General features: G+C 41.7%; 1 protein-coding gene across 3 annotated transcripts in view; it reads left to right on the top strand.

The window, feature by feature from the left end:
• Positions 1-23,377, top strand: part of PPM1L (protein phosphatase, Mg2+/Mn2+ dependent 1L) — a 367,577-nt gene that overhangs the window by 250,380 nt on the left and 93,820 nt on the right. For all 3 annotated transcript variants that reach the window (XM_077488058.1, XM_077488057.1, XM_077488056.1), the window contains one exon: positions 18,973-19,147. In XM_077488058.1, the coding sequence (XP_077344184.1) occupies positions 18,973-19,147 (175 nt within the window). The remainder of the gene's footprint in view (positions 1-18,972; positions 19,148-23,377) is intronic.

Consider the following 23,377-nt stretch of genomic DNA (forward strand, 5'->3'; position numbering starts at 1 on the left):
AAGTACAGGCATATCCCACTTTTAAGCACACAATGGGGTTTATTTACTAAAGCTGGAAAGGGCAAAATCAGGCTCACTTCTGCATAGAAACCAATGAGCTTCTAACCCCAGCTTGTTCAATTAAGCTTTGTTAATAAAACCTGGAAGCTGATTGGTTTCTATGCAGAAATGAGCCTGATTTTGCACTTCCCAGCTTTAGTAAATAAACTCCAGTGTGTACTTAAAAGCGGGGTATGCCTGTAATGATTGGTTAGTATTCCTATCTAAAGCTGAGATCCTTTTTTTGTGTTTGGCTCTCATCTAGAGGACTGACAGGCACCATGAAATAATTTTTTCTGGCTTGATGAATAAGGCGTCAACTTCCATTTTCTAGTCATGTGCAAGCAAAAATAAAAAAAAAATTTCCCCTTGCACTTGATTGGGTATTATTTGCAAAGTGAATTTTTATAGGAAAATCCCCTTGTAGAGTAAACCTATTTGCTTTTAGTAAATCTAAAAGCAAATAGGCAAATATGAGAAAGTATTATGTTCTCTCCTTTGTGTGAAATCCCTGGTGTTCCTGCCAGCCCCTCTGCTTTCCAATTAATAACTGACCACACTAAGCAACACATTGTGTCAGTTCTCTAGCTCTGCTGGGAACTCAGCCTGCTCTCCTCCAATGATCAGACTTGTTCTGACACCCCCTCCCACACACACACACACATACACACACACAGTCATTTGCTGGGAAGATCAGTGTGCTGTAGCTTCTCCTCCCCCGGCTCTCATGCAGCTGAGAACAGAGGGAATGTAATCACTTATAAAAGAGGGGAAAAAGGGTATTTATAATGTTTTTTTTTTTAATATCCATACACAAATGTTTTGCCTTTCATTTTTATTTTAAACTGAAGGGGTTATTTTATAAGGTGAGGGTTTACAATTACTTTAATTGAACAAATAAGCCGATTGGCTACCATGCAGTAGCATTTGTTATCATTCTGCCTTAGCTTATGAAGATGTCACAGTAATACAATGTATGTTTGTTTTTTTGTGTTCCCTTCAGTCTGTGCTAAGTAAACTCATTTATTTACTGTCTTTTTGTTTGTGCAATGAATCATTTATCCCACACATTCATATCAGGATGCTGATATTGTTTACTCACCTACTTACAATTTTATCTTGGGATTAGATTCACTTGTGTCGGCAAGCATGAATCAGACTATAATGCTTTTGACAAAAAGGGGATTTCAGTAAAGTCACTTATTTTTAATGTTTTCAGAATGTTGCCATTTGTATTAAGCTGTCACTAAAACATTATTGCAGTAGGTGTCCAGAAGCATTAGCTGGACAGCAGATTAACATCACAGAAATAGGTGTTTTTAGGCTCAGGAAACGTTCCTGGTACCTCTTATAATGACAGATGCAAGCCTATAAATGCTTTCTACAAGGTTAAAAGTGAAGTATGGGAATTTGTTTTTTGTATTCATACTTACCTAGGTGTATGCAGCATGGGTCCGATGCTGCAACTGTCCCCAGGCGCCTTCAGCACTGAGAACCGAGCGATGGAACATCGCTGATCACTCAGTTCTCAGAGCTACGTGAGCAGAGAGCTGCTGACTGTTAGTCACTCGCTCATCCCTCCTCGCTCATTGGCTGTGGAGGGGGGCGGCTCTGGCTCTTAGTGGCTCATTGAGAGGCTGAGCCGGGTGTCAATCCAGGGATCTGGCGAATCCCAACTCCGTGGTCGTGATGACGTGGAGCCCGGACAAATTCCTGTGACGTCAGCAGAGAGCAGACTTCATTCATTCCGCTGTCTACTGAAAACGGGTCACAGGAGTGCAAAACAAACTGCTCTCTTGTGATCCATAGGAGAAGTACAACCAAACAAGCTCAGGCTGGACTTCTCCTTTAAATCTAAACTCCAAGAAAAAAGCTAACTACATAGTTGAAATATATATGTACGGTATAAATGGCAAGGACCTCTGGAAGGGGCGACGCATGTCAAACAAAACTCAAGAAATTTCCAAGCACAACTTACCAACCAGCCTGCGGCCAACCGAATTGTCCTGTCTAACAATATGGACTTGTGCACACAGGACGTTTTAAAAAATGAGCTGCAAAGCCAATACCAATGCCAGGAAAAAAGCGGCTGTAAGAATGCGTTTTTAGAAGTATATAGCATTGGCATTAATGCGCATTTAGCTGTGTTAGCGTTTAGCAGCGTTTCTCTGCCCTCTCTATTTTCCACTCCCAAATCCAATTACTACAGATTAAAAACGCATGACACGGCTTAATGCTGTATACAGCGTTAACAGGCAGTTTTGTACAGTTGTAATGCTGCTGCTCCAGAACGCACTGGTCCTGGGGTTTTCCTTTGCAGCTTGAAAACGTCTATGCCACTTACAGCTTTTAAAATCCTACGTGTGCATGGAAACATGGAAAAACATGGAGACGCGTTTTAAGCTGTAAAAAAAAACGCCTGACAAGTGTTTCGTCAGATTAGGCGACCCGTCAGAATGTGTAACGAAAGTGATGTTTGTTTGCCGCCATCTTGCTACACCCCGCACTCCTCCACAGTAAGGATACACTGAGAAGGGGAAAGCGGGCATCTTGTTACACCCACCAGGGTTTTGCATTTTACACTTTTTCTGCGTTCAAATCACCCAAGTGAGGTATTGCCACATGCGTTAAAGCAACAGCAACAATTCTAGCCCAAGATCTCCTCTGTATCTCTAAATGGGTAAACTGTAAAAAAAATTAACGTGTCACTTATGGAGATTTGTAAGTACCAAAGTTTGGTGCAATTCCACAAGTGTGCGCAATTTTAAAGCATGTTAGGTATCTATTTACTCGGTGTAACATCATCTTTCACATTATACAAGCAAATAGGCTGACTTTACTGTTTTGTTTTTTGAAATTCTTGAAACAGTTTTTTTCCCAAAAAAAAAAAAAGTGTTTGAAAAATCGCTGCGCAAATACCATGTGACATAAAAAGTTGCAATGACCACCATTTTATTCCCTAGGGTCTCTACTAATTGGCCTGGATGGGAAGTGGTTAACGTGAAACGTTAAGCTGGCCATACACTGTTAGTTAAAGAGGAACTGCAGTCTACTCACATACTTTGTAATAAAACCATCTTTGCCATTCTGAAGCTTCCCAACCAATTTGCATATTCTTTTATATATACTGTGATTCTGTACTTGCCAAATATTATTATTATTATTATACAGGGCAGTGCTTTGCAACATGGGGGCAGACAGTACAGTTACAATACAATTCAATACAGGAGGGCCCTGCTATGCTGCAGAAATCCTCCTCCACTGAGTCTGGCTGCATTCATTTTAATGATGGGCAGCTTAAGCTGCTGTCTGTTCACTTCCTGGATTTACACAGACACACAGAGGCACACCTCCAGCTTTGCAGCTCTCATTGGCCCTCTTAATACTCATTCCCCCCTCCCTTCCTGGCAAGCTCTCATGGGAGTGAGAGAGAGAGAGAGTTGGGCATGATGTCATAAGCCTAGGCTAATGACCAGACAAGAAACAGGAAGTGGGCTGTATTAGGTATTTACTGGCAGAAAAAATAAAATGTTTTACTATCCAAAGTTAAAACAACAAGGGCAGAAGATTTAATAGATGGAAAGTTGAAAAAATTACTGAAGTTCCACTTTAAAGTGGTTCTAAAGGTAAAGGGTGTTTTTTAAGGTGTAAAAACCTTCTGTGTGCTGCTCCCGCTTATACTCACCTGAGCCCGATCTTGATCCAGCGCTGTGCCAAAGAGCAGCTGCTTTCTCTGCTCTCTGTCACCTCACTAAAGATTGAAGCAGCAGTGAGAGCTATTGGCTCCTGCTGCTGTCAATCCAGCCAGTGAGGAGAGAGCAGGGGCCAAGCCGTGGTGTGTGTGTCAATAGAAACATACAGAAGCGAGTTTGCACACTCATTGCAAATTGGATGCGGGTTCCCTCTCTCTATGGAGGCGGTTTACATATCTCCACAGCGGGTCCGGTGCGATTAGCACAAAAACGCTATGCGTTTTTTGGTCCATTTCAGGTCTGAATTCATCCAAAAATTCAGACTGAAATCATACCCGAAATGGTGAACCAGGATGCACCGGACCCCTGCTGTGAGCCATACGCGGCTCATATGTGAACCCAGCTTGCTTCTTGCTATGGGGGCACCTGAAGGGGAGTTGGAGCCAGGAGCATCGGTGGGGGACTCCAGAACTGGAGGATCTGGGCTGTTTTTTTTTAAACCGTTGGACAGAGCAGGTAAGTATGACTTTTGTATAAAAAAATAAATAAATCCTTTATGATCACTTTAAAATGGACAGGTTCCTTCAGCCACACAAATGACATGTATGGCGGAATCCCCCCCACCAGGACATTCTGACAGTTGCACCCACTGTCATCAGTACACACTAATACGTGTCTGCATACGTGTCAAGAAAAATTTCCTTTTGACAGAAGTCAATCAAACGAGGATCTGTCACATCAAAATTCGTCCAGTCCCTGCTGAACCAGCTAAACTTCAATCCGTGTATGGCTGTATATATTCCACTGTATATATTCTTCTGTACAATATATACCATGCCGCTGTATATTGCCCCCCCCTCACATTTGCAAAGCATTAAATTACATTTATCATCTGAGGACCCTCCCGGTTCTACGTGTGCACAGTTGGTCTTGTTAAAACAAAACAAAAAAACAACTTTTTGCCATTTACCTAAAAGCCAGCCAATATCTAATGTAGATCAGTATTCTTCTGTGCTGTGTATTGAGGAATGAGGAGCGGACGTTTAGAAAAGGAAAAAAATGGCACGACCGTCTCAGTTAGTAATCCTTAGAAAAGCTTTGAACATGACACAGCATTCACATTTTTTTTTCCTTCTTATGACAGACATAATATGGATCACAGTCTTTAGAACGCTTGTCCTACCATAATATTATTCTGCAGACAAACACAAAATTCTGAATTCTTTGTCTCTTTTTATTGATCTCGGGAAGATCACACATTTGTACAACTCAAAAAAGCATAAGCAATATAGACAAGGTTATTGAAGTCAAGTCTGAATTGCAGAGCTTTCTGCAGAAAGGCACATAAAATATTCTCTTTAGAAATAAGTTTTAACAATTTATTTTCACAATTTATGCTTTATACAAATTAACAGTTCATTTTGAGCTGCAGTTGATTGTCCATATTTCAACCCTGAAATGTGGAATGTGCAAAATAATGTAATATATATATATATATATATATATATATATATATATATATATATATATATATATATATATATATATTATTTTTTATTATTATTATTATTATTTTTTTACTTTGAAAATTATGACCTTATGTCATCATTTTCTGTTTTGTTTTGAAGCTGTTTTGAAGCTTACAAGCTGACAATTTTGTTTCATATTAAAAAACAAGGGACTTTTGTATTACCTTTCTTTGAGAACATGTAGTCTATTTAGTAATTATACATTTATGTCAATTAGATCAAAAAACATATTGATAATATTCAGAACACTTCATTCAGAACTGAGCGCTACACATTGATATGCATACAGGGAGTAGAGACTATGAGGGTTATTTACTAAAGGCAACTCCACTTTGCACTGCAAGTGCACTTAGAAGTGCAGCCGCTGTAGATCTGAGGGGGACATGCAAGGAAAATAAAAAAACAGCATTTTAGCTTGCGCATGATTGGATGATAAAAATCAGCAGAGCTTCCCCTCGTTTCAGAGCTTCCCCTCAAATCTACAGCAATCTACAGCGACTGCACTTACAAGTGCACTCGTAGTGCAAAGTGGATTTGCCTTTAGTAAATCAACCCCCTGTTTTTCTTCCAGGTATTGCACTATTGTTCTGAACCAGTCTGCCACAATCCCTATTTTCTTTGATCTGATGATCCTGGATATCACCTGTTGTTGATGCAGGAACACCATCCTTACTGATAGAAAAACAAAATGCCAATAGTTATAATTTTCTGACACATTCAATCAGATTCAAACCTGCCCTTAAAGTGTTACTAAACCCACAACAGTAAAATCAGTCTGTATATTCAGTAAAGCATGCATGTTATACTCACTGTGTAACCTAAGAGGCTGCGTTGTGTAAATAGGCTGTTTGATTCTGTCTTCTCTGATCCTCCCCGTCTTCCACTGTCCCCAATCTATCTGCTGATAGAACAGAACCTTGGGGGTAAGCTGCACATGCTCAGTTTGGTATGTATTGTTAGAGAGTTTTATTTTTCCTGGGAGGGTGCATGTGATCAGCTCAGGGCCAATCAGCACTGTCCAGACAGAGAGTCAGGGGTCCTGCAGCCTCATAGGACAATCAGAGGAGAATGAAAACTCCTCCTACAAGTTTTAACCAGACAGTGATAGAAGTCACAAGACTGCCATATACCACTGGTGAGAAAAGGTATTTAGCAGTTTATATTTACTAAAATAATTTCTGTGTTCTGTGGGAGACAGTAAATGCAAAGTCCTAGGTTTAGTAACACTTTAAGTTTGAATGCAAATGGAAATATAGCATAAAAGGCGAATGTTCCCAGAAAAGGTTTTAGGAACTATAATCCTTCTGCCCTCCTACTGACCTTGTATACAGTGGTGGCTGGTGGCTGCTTTTGGGATGGGCAGCAAACAATCCACCCAACCACAATGCCCCCACCCCCTGGTTGATTAGGTCACAGCAGCAGCCCCCCACCCCCGCACTTACCCCATGCCCATCTTGCAGGCAGTGCTGCGGGCTGCGGCTTCTCTCCGGTTTCCCTGCGTCTCCTCGCTCCTCCTCCTGGCGGCCAATCCGATCTCCTTTAGGCCAATCGGGTAAAGGGTCTCATGACCCGCTTCCTGATTGGCTGGGAGGAGAATCGCTATTGTCACACAACTGGGTGGGCTTCGTAGGCACATTGCTCTATGCCCCGAGCCCAACCTTTTTGAAGCCTATTTGAGCCTCTGGCTCTAATCACATGCTTCAAAAAAACAAAACAGATTCCATGCATCGGCACCCTTCATGAAGATCAGGGGGCCGGACGCATGAATAAGGGGGGTGGCACCCATGCGCCCCTAATGGACGGGCTGCCACTGCTTGTATTTACGTTTTCTGATTCTCCGGTCAAAATGCTAAATATACAGTTGAAATACATAAATGGTTACTGTTTGATATGCCAAAGGGTTTGTATTTCTGTATACATTTTCCAATGTACCACCATGCAGGTGACAAGTAGTTCGCCTCTCTGCCTTGGCAGGTAATACATTTGCCATGAACTGTACATATTTCAGTTGCATATTAGTTCATTTTTAAACAACGTGTATTACATTTTTGCAGCATGTGTATTTGATGTTGAGTAAGTTCTCATTGTGTGTACGAGGCTTTATTCCATCACAAGTCCCACAACAAGAAAAACATGGTCTAAAAAACAACAGGAAATAGTCTTAATTTTGTCTTAATTTTGTCATAGTGGTGTATACTACAAAAATAGCCTAATATAGAGCCAATTGTTACAAACTGAAAATAGCTGTATCATGCTTGTTGGTCATCATATAAATGCATGGAAACAATGGCTTCTCTGGTAACCTTGGTTTGTACTTTCTCATTGGTTGTTTCCCAGCCCTACTTTATAAAAGCCATGGCTACCAAGTCTGCAAACTACTTTATAATAGCTCCATAATATTAGGTTATACCTTTGCTATATTCCAGCAATTCTTGGCACACTTATTTAACCACTTCCCATCCAGGCCAATTCTGACATTTCTCTCCTACATGTAAAATTCATAATTTGTTTGCTAGAAAATTACATAGAACCCCCAAACATTATATATGTTTTTTTTAGCAACTACCCTAGAGAATACAATGATGGTCGTTGCAACTTTTTATCTTGCACGGTATTTGCGCAGCAATTTTTCGATGTTTTAACCACTACAATACAGGGCACTTTCGCCCCCTTCCTTCCCAGCCCAATTTTCAGCTTTCATCGCTCTAGCGCTTTCAGTGACAATTGCGCGGTCATGCTACACTGTACCAAAATGAAATTTTTATCATTTTGTTCGCACAAATAGAGATTTATTTTGGTGGTATTTATTCACTACTCTGTTTTTTATTTTTTGCGATATAAGCGCAAAAAAGCGGAAATTTGGAAAAAAAAACAATATTTTCTTTTTTCTATTTTAAAAGAAATCCAATAAAATCTAATTTTGTCATAAATTTAAGCCAAAATGTATTCTGCTACATGTTTTTGGTAAAAAAAATTCCATTAAGTGTATAATAATTGGTTTGTGTGATCACGGACATATGTACGCAAATGATCATGTACATATGTGTGCAGGTGATCACGTACATATGTGTGCACATAATCATTGGGACAAGTGATTTTAGTGGGACATATGTGGGGGACATGTTTTTATTATTAGGGACATGTGTTTTTATTTTTTGGGGACATGTATGTTTTGGGGACATGTGTGTTATGGGGACATATGTGGGGACTGTGTTTACACTGTGTGGTGTGTTGTGTGTTTACACTAGACTGAAGATCAGTGAGTAAAAAGCTGTAAAAAACAGCTCATACTCACTGATCATCAGCCGGCTGCAGCAATCTGCTCTCAGCGATGACTTCTGTGTGAGGAGAGGAGGAGCCGATTGCCTAGCAACCGGCTGTTTGTTTACATCACATGACGGCCGTGATTGGACACGGCCGTCATGTGATCAGGAGGGCTAATCACAGAGCCCTCCTGCCGATCTGAGATGCGCCGTGTCCTGGTGACACGGGCGCATCGGGATCGCGCCGCTGCGCGGGCACGCACGCGCGCGATCCCGCTCCTCCTGGTGGAGGTTCCTGAACGTCCTATCAGGAGTAGACGGCTCCCACCCGGCCGTATATGTGCATTGGCCGGGTGGGAAGTGGTTAAAAAAAAACAGTAAAGTTAGCCCAATTTTTTTGCATAATGTGAAAGATGAAGATACACTGAGTAAATAGATACCTAACGTGTCACGCTTCAAACTTGCACGCATTTGTGGAATGGCGCCAAACTTTGGTATTTAAAAATCCCCATAGGCGATGCTTTCAATTTTTTTACTGGTTACATGTTTTGAGTTACAGAGGAGGTCTAGGGCTATAATTATTGCTCTCGCTCTAACGTTCGCAGCGATACCTCTAGAGCTGCCACGACGCGTCGACGTAATCGACTACGTCGACTAAGAAAATACGTCGACGTGCGTGCAGGGCGTCGATGCGTCACAGTGGGGGCAGTGCTTAGCATTTACTGCTCCCCTCCGTGCCGCCGTCCCCCTCTCTTCTCCCCCTCCGTGCCGCCGTCCCCCTCTCTTCTCCCCCTCCGTGCTGCCGTCCCTAGGGGTGCAACGGATCGTCACCGATCCATGCGCACATGCCGCGATCCGTGGATCGCTCCGCGGTCTCGGCCTTAGGAGAGGCCGCGGCTTCGGCCTAGCTCCGAAGCGGCGGCCATCTTTCTACACCCAGGCGTTTACAATGTGATCGCTCCGATGGAGCGATCACTTGTAAACAAACCGGCGTTTCTCTCTCCCCTCTCTGTACTGATCTGTGCAGTGGAGGGGAGAGGTTGGATGGATGCAGCCATCCCTCCATACCCTGCCAATGCAATACTCTGCCCTGCAATACTATACTATACTCTGCTCTGCCCTGCAATGCTCTGCCCGCCAATGCTCTGCCCTGCAATGCCCGCCAATGCCCTGCAATGCAATGCCCGCCAATACTCTGCCCTGCCCTGCAATGTCCGCCAATGCCCTGCAATGCAATGCCCGCCAATACTCTGCCCTGCCCTGCAATGCCCGCCAATGCCCTGCAATGCAATGCCCGCCAATGCCCTGCAATGCCAGCCAATACTCTGCCCTGCCCTGCAATGCCCGCCAATGCCCTGCAATGCAATGCCCGCCAATACTCTGCCCTGCCCTGCAATGCCCGCCAATGCCCTGCAATGCAATACCATACAATACTCTGCCCTGCCCTGCAATGCCCGCCAATGCCCTGCAATGCAATGCCATACAATACTCTGCCCTGCCCTGCAATGCCCTGCAATGCAATGCCATACAATACTCTGCCCTGCCCTGCAATGCAATGCCATACAATACTCTGCCCTGCCCTGCAATGCCCACCAATGCCCTGCAATGCCATACAATACTCTGCCCTGCCCTGCAATGCCCGCCAATGCCCTGCAATGCCATACAATACTCTGCCCTGCCCTGCAATGCCATACAATACTCTGCCCTGCCCTGCAATGCCCGCCAATGCCCTGCAATGCCATACAATACTCTGCCCTGCCCTGCAATGCCCGCCAATGCCCTGCAATGCAATGCCATACAATACTCTGCCCTGCCCTGCAATGCCCGCCAATGCCCTGCAATGCAATGCCATACAATACTCTGCCCTGCAATGCCCTGCAATGCAATGCCATACAATACTCTGCCCTGCCCTGCCCTGCCCTGCAATGCCCGCCAATGCCATACAATACTCTGCCATACAATACTCTGCCATACAATACTCTCAAGGTTATCCAAAGGATTAATTAGCTAATCAAAAACAAAAAACACTAGATTCATTAAAAAATAAAAATAAAAAAAATAATCGGATAGTCGTTGACTAATCGAAGAAATAATCGATAGATTAGTCGACAGCCAAATTAATCGTTAGTTGCAGCTCTAGATACCTCACATGTGTGGTTTGAACACCGTTTTCATATGTGGGTGGGACTTACGTATGCGTTCGCTTCTGCGTACGAACTCATGGGGACAGGGGCGCTTTAAAAAAATGTATTGTTAATTTTACTTTTTTTTTTTGTTTGACACTTAAAAAATAAAAAAATTGATCGCGCCCGGCCTCCGAGCGATCATAGAGACTCCGGGGACCATCTGGTCCACCGTAAATCTCTATGATACCATCCGGGGGTCGGCGGATCCTGTGACCGACTCACCGATGGAAGCGGTGAGTTGGTAGAAGCACCAGAACAGCCGCTATGATCATTCTTATGGTGCAGGGAATTGCTGGCTGAAAATGTCGATATCTGAATGATGTCTGTAGCCTCAGGCATCATTCAGATATTACACCACAAAGCCCACGACGTCATATGACGTAGCTTTGGCGCCAAGTGGTTAATAGACCATAAGGGTGGTAATAAGAGAAGTTTATTGTTAGAGTTCACATACACTTTATATTGGAAAAGAAACAACAACACAAATAACACCCCCCAAAAAAAATGAATTGGCAAATACAAAAAAATAAAAATAAATCATTTGAAGTTTACAAGATAAATAAATAAAATAGGGCACAAATACCTTTACAGTACTTTGTACTACAAGGACATTCTGCCATATTATATTTATCTATTAAAAGTCAATAGATTTTTTTTTTCTTTTAGCTTTCTATTTTTATTTGGGGAGGGGTATTTGTGCTATTTCTTCTTCTTTTTTTCATTTAGATACCATCTTCCACTAGTGATTTACAGCTGCATTTACTTTGTATAGCATGCAATTCTAGGTGGGGTACCGGCGCCGTTATTGTGTTTTTTTCCTTGTTTGTGATACACTTTAAAATGGCAAATCCCCTGTAGAGTTTTTTCAAAATATGCTGCAAGACCCTGGGTTGAAGTAAGGAGAATGCCTCCTTCTGGTTTGAGGTCTGCTATGTTCTTTGACTTGTTCATCTGATGGGAAATGACAGGGCAGTCGGGGGAAATTGATATTGTTTTAGTATGTTGTGCTCTAAAACACTACACTGGAGCTCCTGTAGTGATCACTTTCATTGCCTACTTACTCTGAAGTGCGAACAACAGATATCCTAATGAGAAATCTTCTGACACCTACTCTGCACAACTAGAACATGCAAATGCCAGGAGAGATCAGAGAAGAACATCCAGGCAACACAAAATGCTCAAAGAATACAAATCAAACTATTTCAAATAATGTAAAATACAAAATGGATCAAAACCATTTCAAATAACAGCAGCACAGATGCCCACAGCAACTAATTGGATGCTCCCAGAATAGTTGAAAAACAGAAAACAAACACAGAACTACTTCTTTTGTGTAACCTAATCAGCAAAACTGTTTTACATTTCAGAAATAAGACTTCTGTTGGATACAATCAGGTTTTGAGAAGTTCTGCTGAGAGAATTAGGGGAACAAAGAGAAAATTCAGCTTAAAAGCCTACAGTGTATTATATGTGGTTTGACAGTACAGATCAGCAACACAATCCAATACATAGTCACATAGTGGGGAAGGGGGAAAGGGGAGAATTTGGGACTTTAAATGAGGTCATAGCCTCCATCCCTATCAATTATAAGGCACAAAATTAAAAACAAGAGCTGAGCGGGACTTTATGTGAAAGTCCCGCTCAGCTCTTGTTTTTAATTTTGTGCCTTATAACAATCCAATACATGTTTTTTTAGACCATGTTTTAATTTCATTGAGCCTTTGGTGGCTCAAAGGTGGTCTAATTTGGATAAAGAAGGGATCACCCAAGCTAAGACATTTGGATTATCAATAGGTCCAAATACGTATAAACTACAGGAGCTCAGAAATATGTATATATATATATATATATATATATATATATATATATATATATATATATATATATATATATATATATATATATATATATATATGAAATATGTATAAGAGCTCATGTTCATCACGCACTCTTCAGACAGCAAAAACATTGTATAGGCATCCAATGTTCTAGTACGCAAGTAACTAGTTGCAACATTTATGGACCCTTGATTTCTGAAGATCTGTTTTAGCCTTGAATGGAATCATACAACTTAGTAGTAAACATTAAGGGGTCTATTTGTCAATGTTTTAACTAAGATTCAGACAATTCATTAAGGCATTTTGAATCTTATGTATAAAATATGTGAAAGTTGTGTCAACCTTTAGTGAAAAATTGATATATAGACCCCCAACATTACGACACTTGGCCTGTTTCATTGTTTACTTAAATATGAACTCCGAGTGTGGATATATTTACAATACATTTACATTACGTAGTAATAATTCCAACGTGAACTGGGCCAATGTAACTTGGCATATGCCATACTTATAGGATCCCACTAGGTCGGAGCTGGAAATCACTGTAGTAGACATCACTACTACAGTGCTCTCCACTAGCTTCCAACACCTGTTGAACACCAGAAGCTGCTCTGCTGCAATGTGAACACAAGAGGTCATCTGCTAGGGCACCATTCAGAGGATGCTCTGCATTTTCTGATTAAATGGACAGTGTTCTCTGATTGGATTAGGTGGAGAGACAGGGCAGTGGCATCATATTCTCCACTTCATCCAATCAGAGAATGCTTTGCATTTGTTGAGAAAATGCCAAGCATTCTCTGAATGGTGCTTGTCCTGAGAGGGGAACCTTTTTCACAAGGTAGCAGGACAACCACTTGGCACAGGGTCCAGAACACTGCAGTAGCAGAGACTACTACAGTGATTTCCAGCTTCTAATAGCGATCGCACAGGTATGGTATATTCATAGTTACATTGGTCCAAGCAGGGCCTAGGTTAAAATATTCATACTAGGAATTCTATGGTAAGGCCATACTAGCAACTTTTATTAATGCTGGTGGAGAATGCGTACAGTCTCATCTTCTTAAGATGTTGCAGACTTCAACCAAGCGTTGCGATGCAATGCACGACCACAGAACTTTGCATCATCACATGACAGCTAAAATGCAGGCTCAGCAATGTAGAGCAGGGAACAGTTAAAACTGGAGAAATGTAATACTATTGGTAAGTTTGCCATAATCTACCAGTACATTGTGCATACTTGCACCTTATAGTAGGTGCTCCTGGCCATCTCTCTTCCGCTTTAAGATGTAGATAATCATATTCTGTTGTAAAAAATGTAGCATCCTGCACAGTATTCATCAAAGGATTCTACAAGATGTGTTTGTTTACAGCTCAATTAGACCTCTGTGACCTCAACAAGATAGTAATGTTCTGCAATATATTTTTTCCTTTCGCTAAAAAACATTTATCACAACCTGAAATAAACCGAGAATAATGTTTTCTTATCAAAGCCCTGCCCTGTTATGTTCTATTTTCTGAGGTTTACTTTATCACAATACTCTTCTAATAGCGATACTCACCTGAACGTAATAGCTTTGCACGCGCATTACTTTGATCCTTCATTATTCTATGCAAAAATGAATGCCTCTGTTAATCCTTAACCTTATTATTACTGAAATCAAATGAAAAGGACAAAAGCTGGGTAATTAGGTAAGCCAAGTATCATGAAAAGCAGCTAGAGTTTGGGGAGATGATGTAATACCAGGAGACAAAAATGGCGGTAATATTCAAGGCACCTTTTACATGGGTGGTGTTCTGTCCCGGTCAGCAGAGGATCCATAAGCAGAACCCCTGCTTAATTGAAGCAGAGCATAACAAATGTCACTTAAGCTATGATAAGACTATGTATATGCTGATGTACATGGACATGATCCATTTACATCCTTTTACCTCCAATCCATCAAGTTTGGGTCTGGAAAAGGACGCAAACCTTTTATCCTTTTTTATTTTTTTTTCAATGAGACCTACCTATAACCAACATTGAGCTTCCATTCAGGTCTGTCTGACAGGGGGATCTGATTGAACCGCTTGTGTGAAAGGTCCCTATCTCGAAACATACATATATGCAAAAATAAAGTTGCATTATTTAAGGTATGTGCACTCAAAGCGGTAGTGAGTTTGGGTACTAAAAAAACAACCTTTCCCTCTGCCAGATAAGGGCATAATGTGCTTGTATGCATCTCATACAGTGGTGCCACTCCCCCCCCCCCCCAAGTTATTCAAAAAAAAGAAAGAAAAAAGGTCACTTTAAGACCCCTTTCACACTTGTACAACTTGTTTCCTGCGAGTTGGGACTGCAAAGTTGCATTACAAGTCGTACCTCATGATTTCCAATGTACCTCATGATTTCCAATGAGTACCATTCTTATCTGTGCGACTTCAAGTCACACTGACTTCAAAGTTGTCCTTGTACTGCTTTGGTCCGACTTTGATGCCAATTGAGGTCCAAAGACCTCACGTTTACACAGGCATTCCCTGAAATTGCGGCAAAATTACGGCCATGAAATTGCTGCAAAATCATGTGACTTTGAAGTCGCACAAGTGTGAAAGGGGCCTAAGAGTGTCCGGGTGCCAGACACGCAGCAGTCTATGGGAAGATTGCCAGCTTTCAGTTTGCTGATTGCAAGCTGGGAAGCTGATTTACAGCGATGTGCCCACAAACACTCCCACTCTACACTCATTTGTCTTTGGCCTCCTTTCCTATGTTTTAATTGGTGGGGACCGGATGGTGGGTGGAGCTTTTTGCAACACCACTTCCGATCCCCCGACTCACTGTGCTGTGGACTGTTCTACTGACTGAGAGTTTCCTTTGAGTGGTGGATTAGTAAGACCTGAGCTCAACTCAGTGGCATGATTCCAGGCAAGGTAAGGCTGATTTAAGTGTGCCAGGACTCAGTCTCTCTCTCCTGACTGACACTGCCTATGACAGCTGTGATCCGCCGCTTCACTCCGCACACACTTCCCTGCTCGCCTCTTAGTCATTCTCCAGTCTCCATTCCGACAGTTCACAGCAGTGATGTGGATGTCCCTGTCCCAATCACACAGTGAGTGTGTGTGTTTGTGTGGAAGGGAGGAACAGCCAGCCTCTGCCCTCTAAGATAAGATGGTCAGAGTGAGGGATCAGGGAACAAGTTCACTGTGTCTACAGAGATGTGTGGTGAAGCCAGAAATGTGCTGTGAGGGGAGGTGAGAGGACCATGAACAAGTCCTTAGGAGGGGAGGGGGGTTGTTCACCTGCCAATGTGTGTTTGTACATGTCTATTGCCTGTGTGTGTGCTACACTGAGACATGGGAGAACACTGGCTGCATGCTGAGAGACCTCTCCCCCACTGTAGACACAGCATGTAACAGTACACAGGGACCCTGATAGATAGACAGTCCCTGACCTGGACACCAGTCCCTCTTCTTCACCCACTACTGTGTATGGCATTGTCCAGATCCCTGTTTACCACTTCAGCTTCAGAAGATTTACCCCCTTAATGACCAGGCCATTTTTTGAGATACAGTACTGTGTTGCTTTAACTGACATTTGCGTGGTCGTGCGACATTGTACCCAAATAAAATTGATGTCCTTTTTCCCACAAATAGAGCTTTCGTTTGGTGGTATTTGATCACCTTTGTGGTTTGAATTTTTTATGCTAAAAATAAAAAAAGACTGACAATTTTGAAAAAAATAACAATATTTTTTACTTTCTGCTATAAAACATCCAATAAAAAAAATTGAAAAAAATCTATTTTCATAAATTCAGGCCAATATGTATTCTACTACATGTTTTTGGTATAAACTATTTTGCAATAAGCGTATATTGATTGGTTTGCACAAACGTTATAGCATCTACAAAATAGGGGATAGATTTATGAATTTTTTTTATTAGTAATGGCGGTGATCAGCGATGTTTAGCAGGACTGCGACATTGCAGCGGACAAATCTGACACCAAGCCCAGGTTCACACTAACAGCGGTAATGAAATTCCCGCATGTCAGTCCCAATGGTGATTTCAGAGACATCTGTGCGGGTTGCTGCACAGATGTCAATGGAAATCGCACCCCAAAATTGCCAAAAGTAGTACAGAAACTACTTTTGGGAATCGGTGTGGCACCGCAAACGTGGCGTTGCACCGTTTCGGACTATGCCATTGCTGGCAATTGCCGCCAAATCGTGACCCCAATGTGAACCAGGGCTTAGTGACACTTTTTGGGGACCAGTGACATTATTACAGTGAAGGAGGAGACATCAGGGGCATCAAAGGGTTAAATGTGCTCCCTGGGAGTGCTTACTAACTGTATGAGGGTTTTGGTTGTAAGAAGACAGAGATCCGTGTTCCTGCTTAGCAGAAACACAGGATCTCTGTCTTCCCTACTAGCAGACTGCTGTTCTGCCTCTCCCATGAGTGATCGTTGGGCCCCGGTGGACATCGGATCTACTAATTGGCTTCTGCTGTGTCCATACACAGCAGGAGCAGATCGCTAGCAGCGTGCACTCGCACCCCAGACTGGAAGTGTCAGACCAAGTACATCGTTTTTAATCCCTGTTTGATAAGGATAGTCCTTGTTCTGTAGAGACGGTCCTCGTTATATATATATAGAGTCCTTGTTATACAGAGATGGTCCTTGTTATATAGACAGTCCTAGTTATATAGAGACTGTCCATGTTATATAGAGATGGTTCCTGTTATATATAGATGGACCTAGTTATATAGAGATGGTCCTGGTTATATAGAGACGGTCCCTGTTATATAAAGATAGTCCTTGTTATATAGACCATCCTTGTTCTGTAGAGATGGTTCTTGTCATATAGAGATGGTCATTGTTCTATAGAGATTGTTATGTAAAGACAGTTGTTGTTCTTTAGAGATAATCCTTGTTTATATATATATATATATATATATATATATATATATATATATATATATATATATATATATACAGTCAGTCCTTGTTCTGTGGAGATTGTTTTCTGTAGATAGTATTTTTTTTACTGATTGTGCTGAGGTTTATATGTGTCTGTGGGACTCTTGCTTGTGGCACAGCAATCAAAGCACATTTACAGGTGCAGGTGAGCCTACTTTTTGTTTAACTATGCCCCATAAGCCCCTCCCATTTGTTATTGCAATCTTGCATTTTTCGCCACGGAGCACTAAAGTGCGCCACATTACTTCTTCCCTTTCTTTTCGGTCCCAGGTGCACGGGGGACCCTTTCAGTTTTCCCCCTCTCTTCCCAACAGGGGGATGGTGTGTGACTAGAGTAGATGATCAGTGCAGCAGGTGTTGGAAGAAACTGAAACCAATCTTTTGATGCTCTCACTGCAGCAGCTGAAAGCCGACATCTCCTGCTCTAGCTGCTGCAGTGAGAGCCACAAAAGATTGGTTCCTGTTATTTCCCTTTGTGTGGGTGTCACTTAAATGTGGGTGGGGTCACATTGGGCCCCGTGATCTCCTATTGCCTGGGGGTCCCATGAGTTGTCAGTTGCCCCTGGCTAGCTGTATACAGGACAGATAATGTATACCTGCATACCCTGATCTGTGAGGCTGAGCTATATACCCTGGTCTGTGAGGCTGCGCTATATACTCTGTATTATGATGCTGAGCTGTATACTCTGTCCTGTGATTCTGGGGCTGTATACTCTACTGTGATGCTGAGCTGTATACTCTGTCCTGTGATGCTGAGCTGTATACCCCTGACACTGGATGGAAGCAAGTAGAATACAGGGGGTGGAGTGGGTGGATTATATAAGGGGTGTGGCTTATGGGGAAGTGGGAGGGGTCAGATGGGAAGGGGTGGGGTCTGGCGCCCCCAATCCTAAAACTTCACCAGCCGCCACTTATCTCATACTAGCACTAAAAAACTTACCTTAAAACAAAACCCTCCAGCTGACAAGGCTTCCATCTTCACACATTCTTTGTTCCGGGTTTTCAGACTCCTGCTGTGAATAACCGAGCCGCAATGACGCATACACATGAGAGTCACGGCTGTTGTACAGAGCTATGAATGGACAGCATGAGTATGCCATCCCTTCAGAGTGCATGTGCTGGGCTGCAGAAACAGTGAATAAATGGTGCACGTTTTGGAGATATTCCTTGTACCTACAGGTAAGATTTATTATAAGCTTACCTGTATGTATAAGTGTCCTAGTGGTGTTAACTACCACTTTAAATCTGAAACATCTTCACTCAGCATAGTTTTCCTAATAAAGCATTTGTGCTGTTTTATTTTGTTTGTTTGCTTCAAATTTTGTTACTTTCCCAAAAGCACTAAGATATAAATGTTGTTTTTCACGATGCTAGAGGCTTTTTTTGAAATGTGTGAAATAGAAAAATACATGAAAAAAAATTCTAAAAATGTTTAGGATTAAAGAAATGATTACTTATTTTTTTTTGTTATGCAGTCTGCAGCCGAGTACGTAAAGACCCATCTGCCTGAGGTTCTAAAACAACATCTTCAGGATTTTGAAAGAGATAAAGAGAACAGTGTACTCTCCTACCAAACAATTCTGGAACAGCAGATCCTGGCAATAGACCGAGAGTTGCTTGAGAAACTTTCAGGGTCCTACGATGAAGCAGGTATGTGTGGTATTGTCCGTTAGCTTGTGTTGATCAAAGCCGAATTATCTTTCACAGGTGGTACTGCATGACAGTGATATATACCAAAGTGACGACATTGTTTTACTGTAAAGTGTTGCATATGGAGAATATGTGATGTCAGTTCTAAAAATGGTTTATCTGCCTTTAAGCATATGTTGGTGCACATATGGTAAGATTTATTTCTCTGAAGTGAATAAAAAGTTTCATCAATGTATATTGTAGGGGTCTCCAAACTCTCTAGGCAAAGGGCCAGTTTTTCTGTCCTTCAGGTTTTTAGTGGGCAAGACTATGATCAGTGGAAGAAAGAAATGCCCCATCATAGGTTTTAATGGGAGGAATAGTGCCTTATTGATGCTGTTAGTGAGAGAAACGGTGCCCATGATTGGTGTCAGTTGGAGAAGTAGTGCCCCAAGGGCCAGATAAAGGCAAGCAAAGAGCCACATCCGGGCCCCGGGCTGCAGTTTGGAGACCCCTTATATGTTGTATAATATGCCTAAAACATGTTTTTATGATAAATCATACTCTGATCGATATACAGTCATGGCCAAAATTGTTGGCACCCCAGACATTTTTCCAGAAAATCAAGTATTTCTCACAGAAAAGTATTACAGCAACACATGTTTTGCTATACACAAGTTTATTCCCTTTGTGTGTATTGGAACAAAACAAAAAAGGGAGGAAAAAAAAGCAAATTGGACATAATGTCACACAAAACTCCAAAAATGGGCTGGTCAAAATACTTTGCGCCCTTAACTTAATATTTGATTGCACACCCTTTGGAAAAAATAACTGAAATCAGTCGCTTCCTATAACCATCAATAAGCTTCTTATACATCTCTCCTGAAATTTTGGACCACTCTTCCTTTGCAAACTGCTCCAGGTCTCTCTTATTGGAAGGGCGCCTTTTCCCAACAGCAATTTTAAGATCTCTCCAAAGTTGTTCAATGGGATTTAGATCTGGACTCATTGCTGGCCACTTTAGAACTCTCCAGCGCTTTGTTGCCTTCCATTTCTGGGTGCTTTTTGACGTATCTTTGGGGGCATTGTTTCTTCAAACAATGCATCCCCGGCTGATATGCATCCTAGTTTAGTTAATATGTTATCTCAACAGTTAAGCAGTAATAGAGAGATCCCATTGAGCCACTGAGAGCTCCCTCTAGTGATATATATATATATATATATATATATATATGTACTGTACTTGTTCTTTAAGACTAAGTTTAGGATTCAATTATTTAATACATGCCTAAACTCTCCAAATTATACAAAAAAGGGCTTTATGAGTTTGTGAGCATCTCCAAAATTGGACATATACTCAGGGAAGCTAAGTGAACAGTTGGGCTTGCTTGCAGTCATGTCAAAATGGATATGCACTACAACATCCATTTACATGTACAAGTGCACTTATTCAAGAGGATCTTCAGGCTCCTCTCAAACAATGTAAAGTCAGCAGTTGCAAATACTGTAGCTACTGACTTTTAATATAAGGACACAACTGTCCAGGAATTCAGCGACATCCTCTTCAATCTTCAATCTTAAATCGGCTGCAGGTGCAGGCGTCGGCATCTTAAGTAAGAGAAAATGGCAGTGAAGCCTTGCAGCTTCATAGACGGTTTCCTACTGTAAATGCACAAATGAATGGTCCTGCAGTCTATTTGGACCTGAGATGTGTCACAAAACGCTGTGGGGGAGGGGGGGCTAACTTCCTGCACCAGCTACCTGCTCAACTGCCCCCCCCCAAAGAAAAATGCTAAATGTGGAGGGGGAGGAGGATGCTAACAAGCGGAACTTCCCCTTTTTAGGTCAAGTTGCGCCTTCACCTTTCTCCAGGTAACATCAATACAGTAGTGTCACACCCAGGAATGTACTGTAATAACTGCTACTAGGTCCGCTAGTGATGAAATACCCAGTGTACTCAATCAGGGCTGGATCTGGAACTTATACGTGCAAAGCCAAAGAAATCCCCTGCAGATATCAAGAGATTTATGAACACGTGTCAACAAGTAACAGTTGGGTTTGTTTACTATTAATATAGCTGATGTGCTACACCATTCAAGAGGTTTATCAAAGTGTTTGGAAGTACGGTATTTTCAGATATAAATGTTTCATTATAGCAAGGTGGAGGTTGGAGAGGATTCATCTCTCTCAGGGGAGTTGTATCTCCAAACTATAGTTAACAAAAACAGAAAACAATTCCAACTGGAATGGTGCACAGAATACAATTTCCTTTTTCCATTCTCAGAAAGTTGCTTCTCATTAGCAGGAGAATTGTGTGGAACTCTTTGGCAGGCAGTACAATTGCAGTGAGGATTTCTCTGGTAAAGTCCTATTCCACGGGGGCATTAGGACATATCAAAAGTCCATGTCTTCTTTAGAAGTGTCTTACATATAAGAATATTGCATATTTAATATCAGGCAGAAGATACAAAGACATCGCTCTGAGAATAACTTCATCCTCCATGGGTATTTTATCTGACACTCAACAAATATACACAATCAGACCAGACAGACGAGATTAATACAAATCAAGAAGAACAAAACAGCATAAAACTAGTAATGTATGCACTAAAAGATGAGTATATAAGCTAGATGAATAGAGCAGTTTTACTCTGATGTCTGCTTTTCGTTTCCTTCGGAGATCCCATGCTGACTGCTCTTTATACTGCAAAATAAAATTCTCACAGCTCTTATACATCGTCTTTAGTGTTCAGGTGACAATTTTATGATCACATTAAAGAGAAACACACTGAATACTTGAGTATAAGAAAGCCAAATAAGCCACTATATGCTTTAGGCAAGTAAAAGTATATGTTTTCAGTAAAGTTTGAAAATTTCAACATTTTCAAATTGTTAAGTTCCAAAAAAGTTGTGAACCTCTGAGATACTGTACATAGGTTTCATAAGATAAGATCTGGGTCATCTAAGCTGATCATATGAAAAACTCCAGGCTAAGCAATAATGTGGAAGTTAGTGGGCTGAAGCTAAACTTCATGCATCTATCCCATTTTTAAAATAAACCCTTTTTTTCATATTGGATAATGTCACTGGTAGGGAAGGGGTTAACACTAGGGGGCAATCAAGGGGTTAAATGTGTTCCCTCGTTTGTGTTTCTAACTGTGGGGGGTATGGAACTGACTAGAGGAGGAGACATATCGTTGTTTCTGCTTACTAGGAACAAACAATATGTCTCCTCTCCCTTGACAGAACAGGGATTTGTGTGTTTACACACACACGTCCCTGTTCTGGCTCTCGTGCCCGCAGTCACACATGGCCAGAGGTCATCGTGACCTCTGGCCACGTGCATCGTCTCCTCCACTGTGCACGCCTGCTATAGGCATTTAAAGGGCCAACGTACAGCTACGAAAGTTCGCGGGATTGTGCCAACCTGCCGCAGTATAATGATGACAGCTGGTCGGTCGGCAAGCGGTTAACAGAGTGTTATAACACCTTTCTTTTTTTTTGTGTCCCATTGGGGAGAATTCACTTCCTCTCCTATAGCCAAAACAGGAAGTGAGATGAAATCCCTCCAAAGTACCACCAGCATAAGTGTCCCCATTAAAACATTTCCCCTCTATTCCTATTTGGGATTTTCTTTCACTTTCTCTATTTGTGATAATGGTAAACAGGGCAAATTGAGAGGGTACAAACAGGCAAAAGAGGGGGGCGCATGGGAGATACAGTGGTGAGAAATTGTAACCGTCCTTCTTGGATGTAAATCCAAAAACTCAAAGTAATATAATAAAAATCATTTACAACAATGCAAAGCATAAGTCCATATGGATGAGCTGAAGCGTCCACATCTAATTAAGTTTTAAGCACTACAATCAGGCTGCCGGCTGTGGAGAGTAAGAAGTGACTCTGTGAATGAATCAAGAGGAAAAAAGTAGCGTCATCTGAGTGCAGTAGTAGTGATAAAATAACCTTTTATGATAAGTAATCACAAACAAAAGGTGAAATTACACATATCCAAACGTCAAGTAAGACTTTCTTGCTGCACTGGTGTTGTCCTGAATAGCTGCAGGTGATGTGACTTCAAGCCGTGGCTGCTCTGGTGGTTCCCAGGGTTTCATGGCCAGTAGACAGGCACTGACAATAGTATCAACACCGGTGGTTGGGCAAGAGGCTTGGCTGGTGCACATTTGGAGCATGCATGCTCCTTCCTCAGGCCCTACTTCAATACAGATAGCGAATCTAAGAAACAAAAAAAGT

Source organism: Lithobates pipiens, unplaced genomic scaffold (genome assembly GCF_037356315.1).
Source record: "Lithobates pipiens isolate NorthernLeopardFrog02 unplaced genomic scaffold, aLitPip1_a1.2 Scaffold_18, whole genome shotgun sequence".
NCBI lineage: Eukaryota > Metazoa > Chordata > Amphibia > Anura > Ranidae > Lithobates > Lithobates pipiens.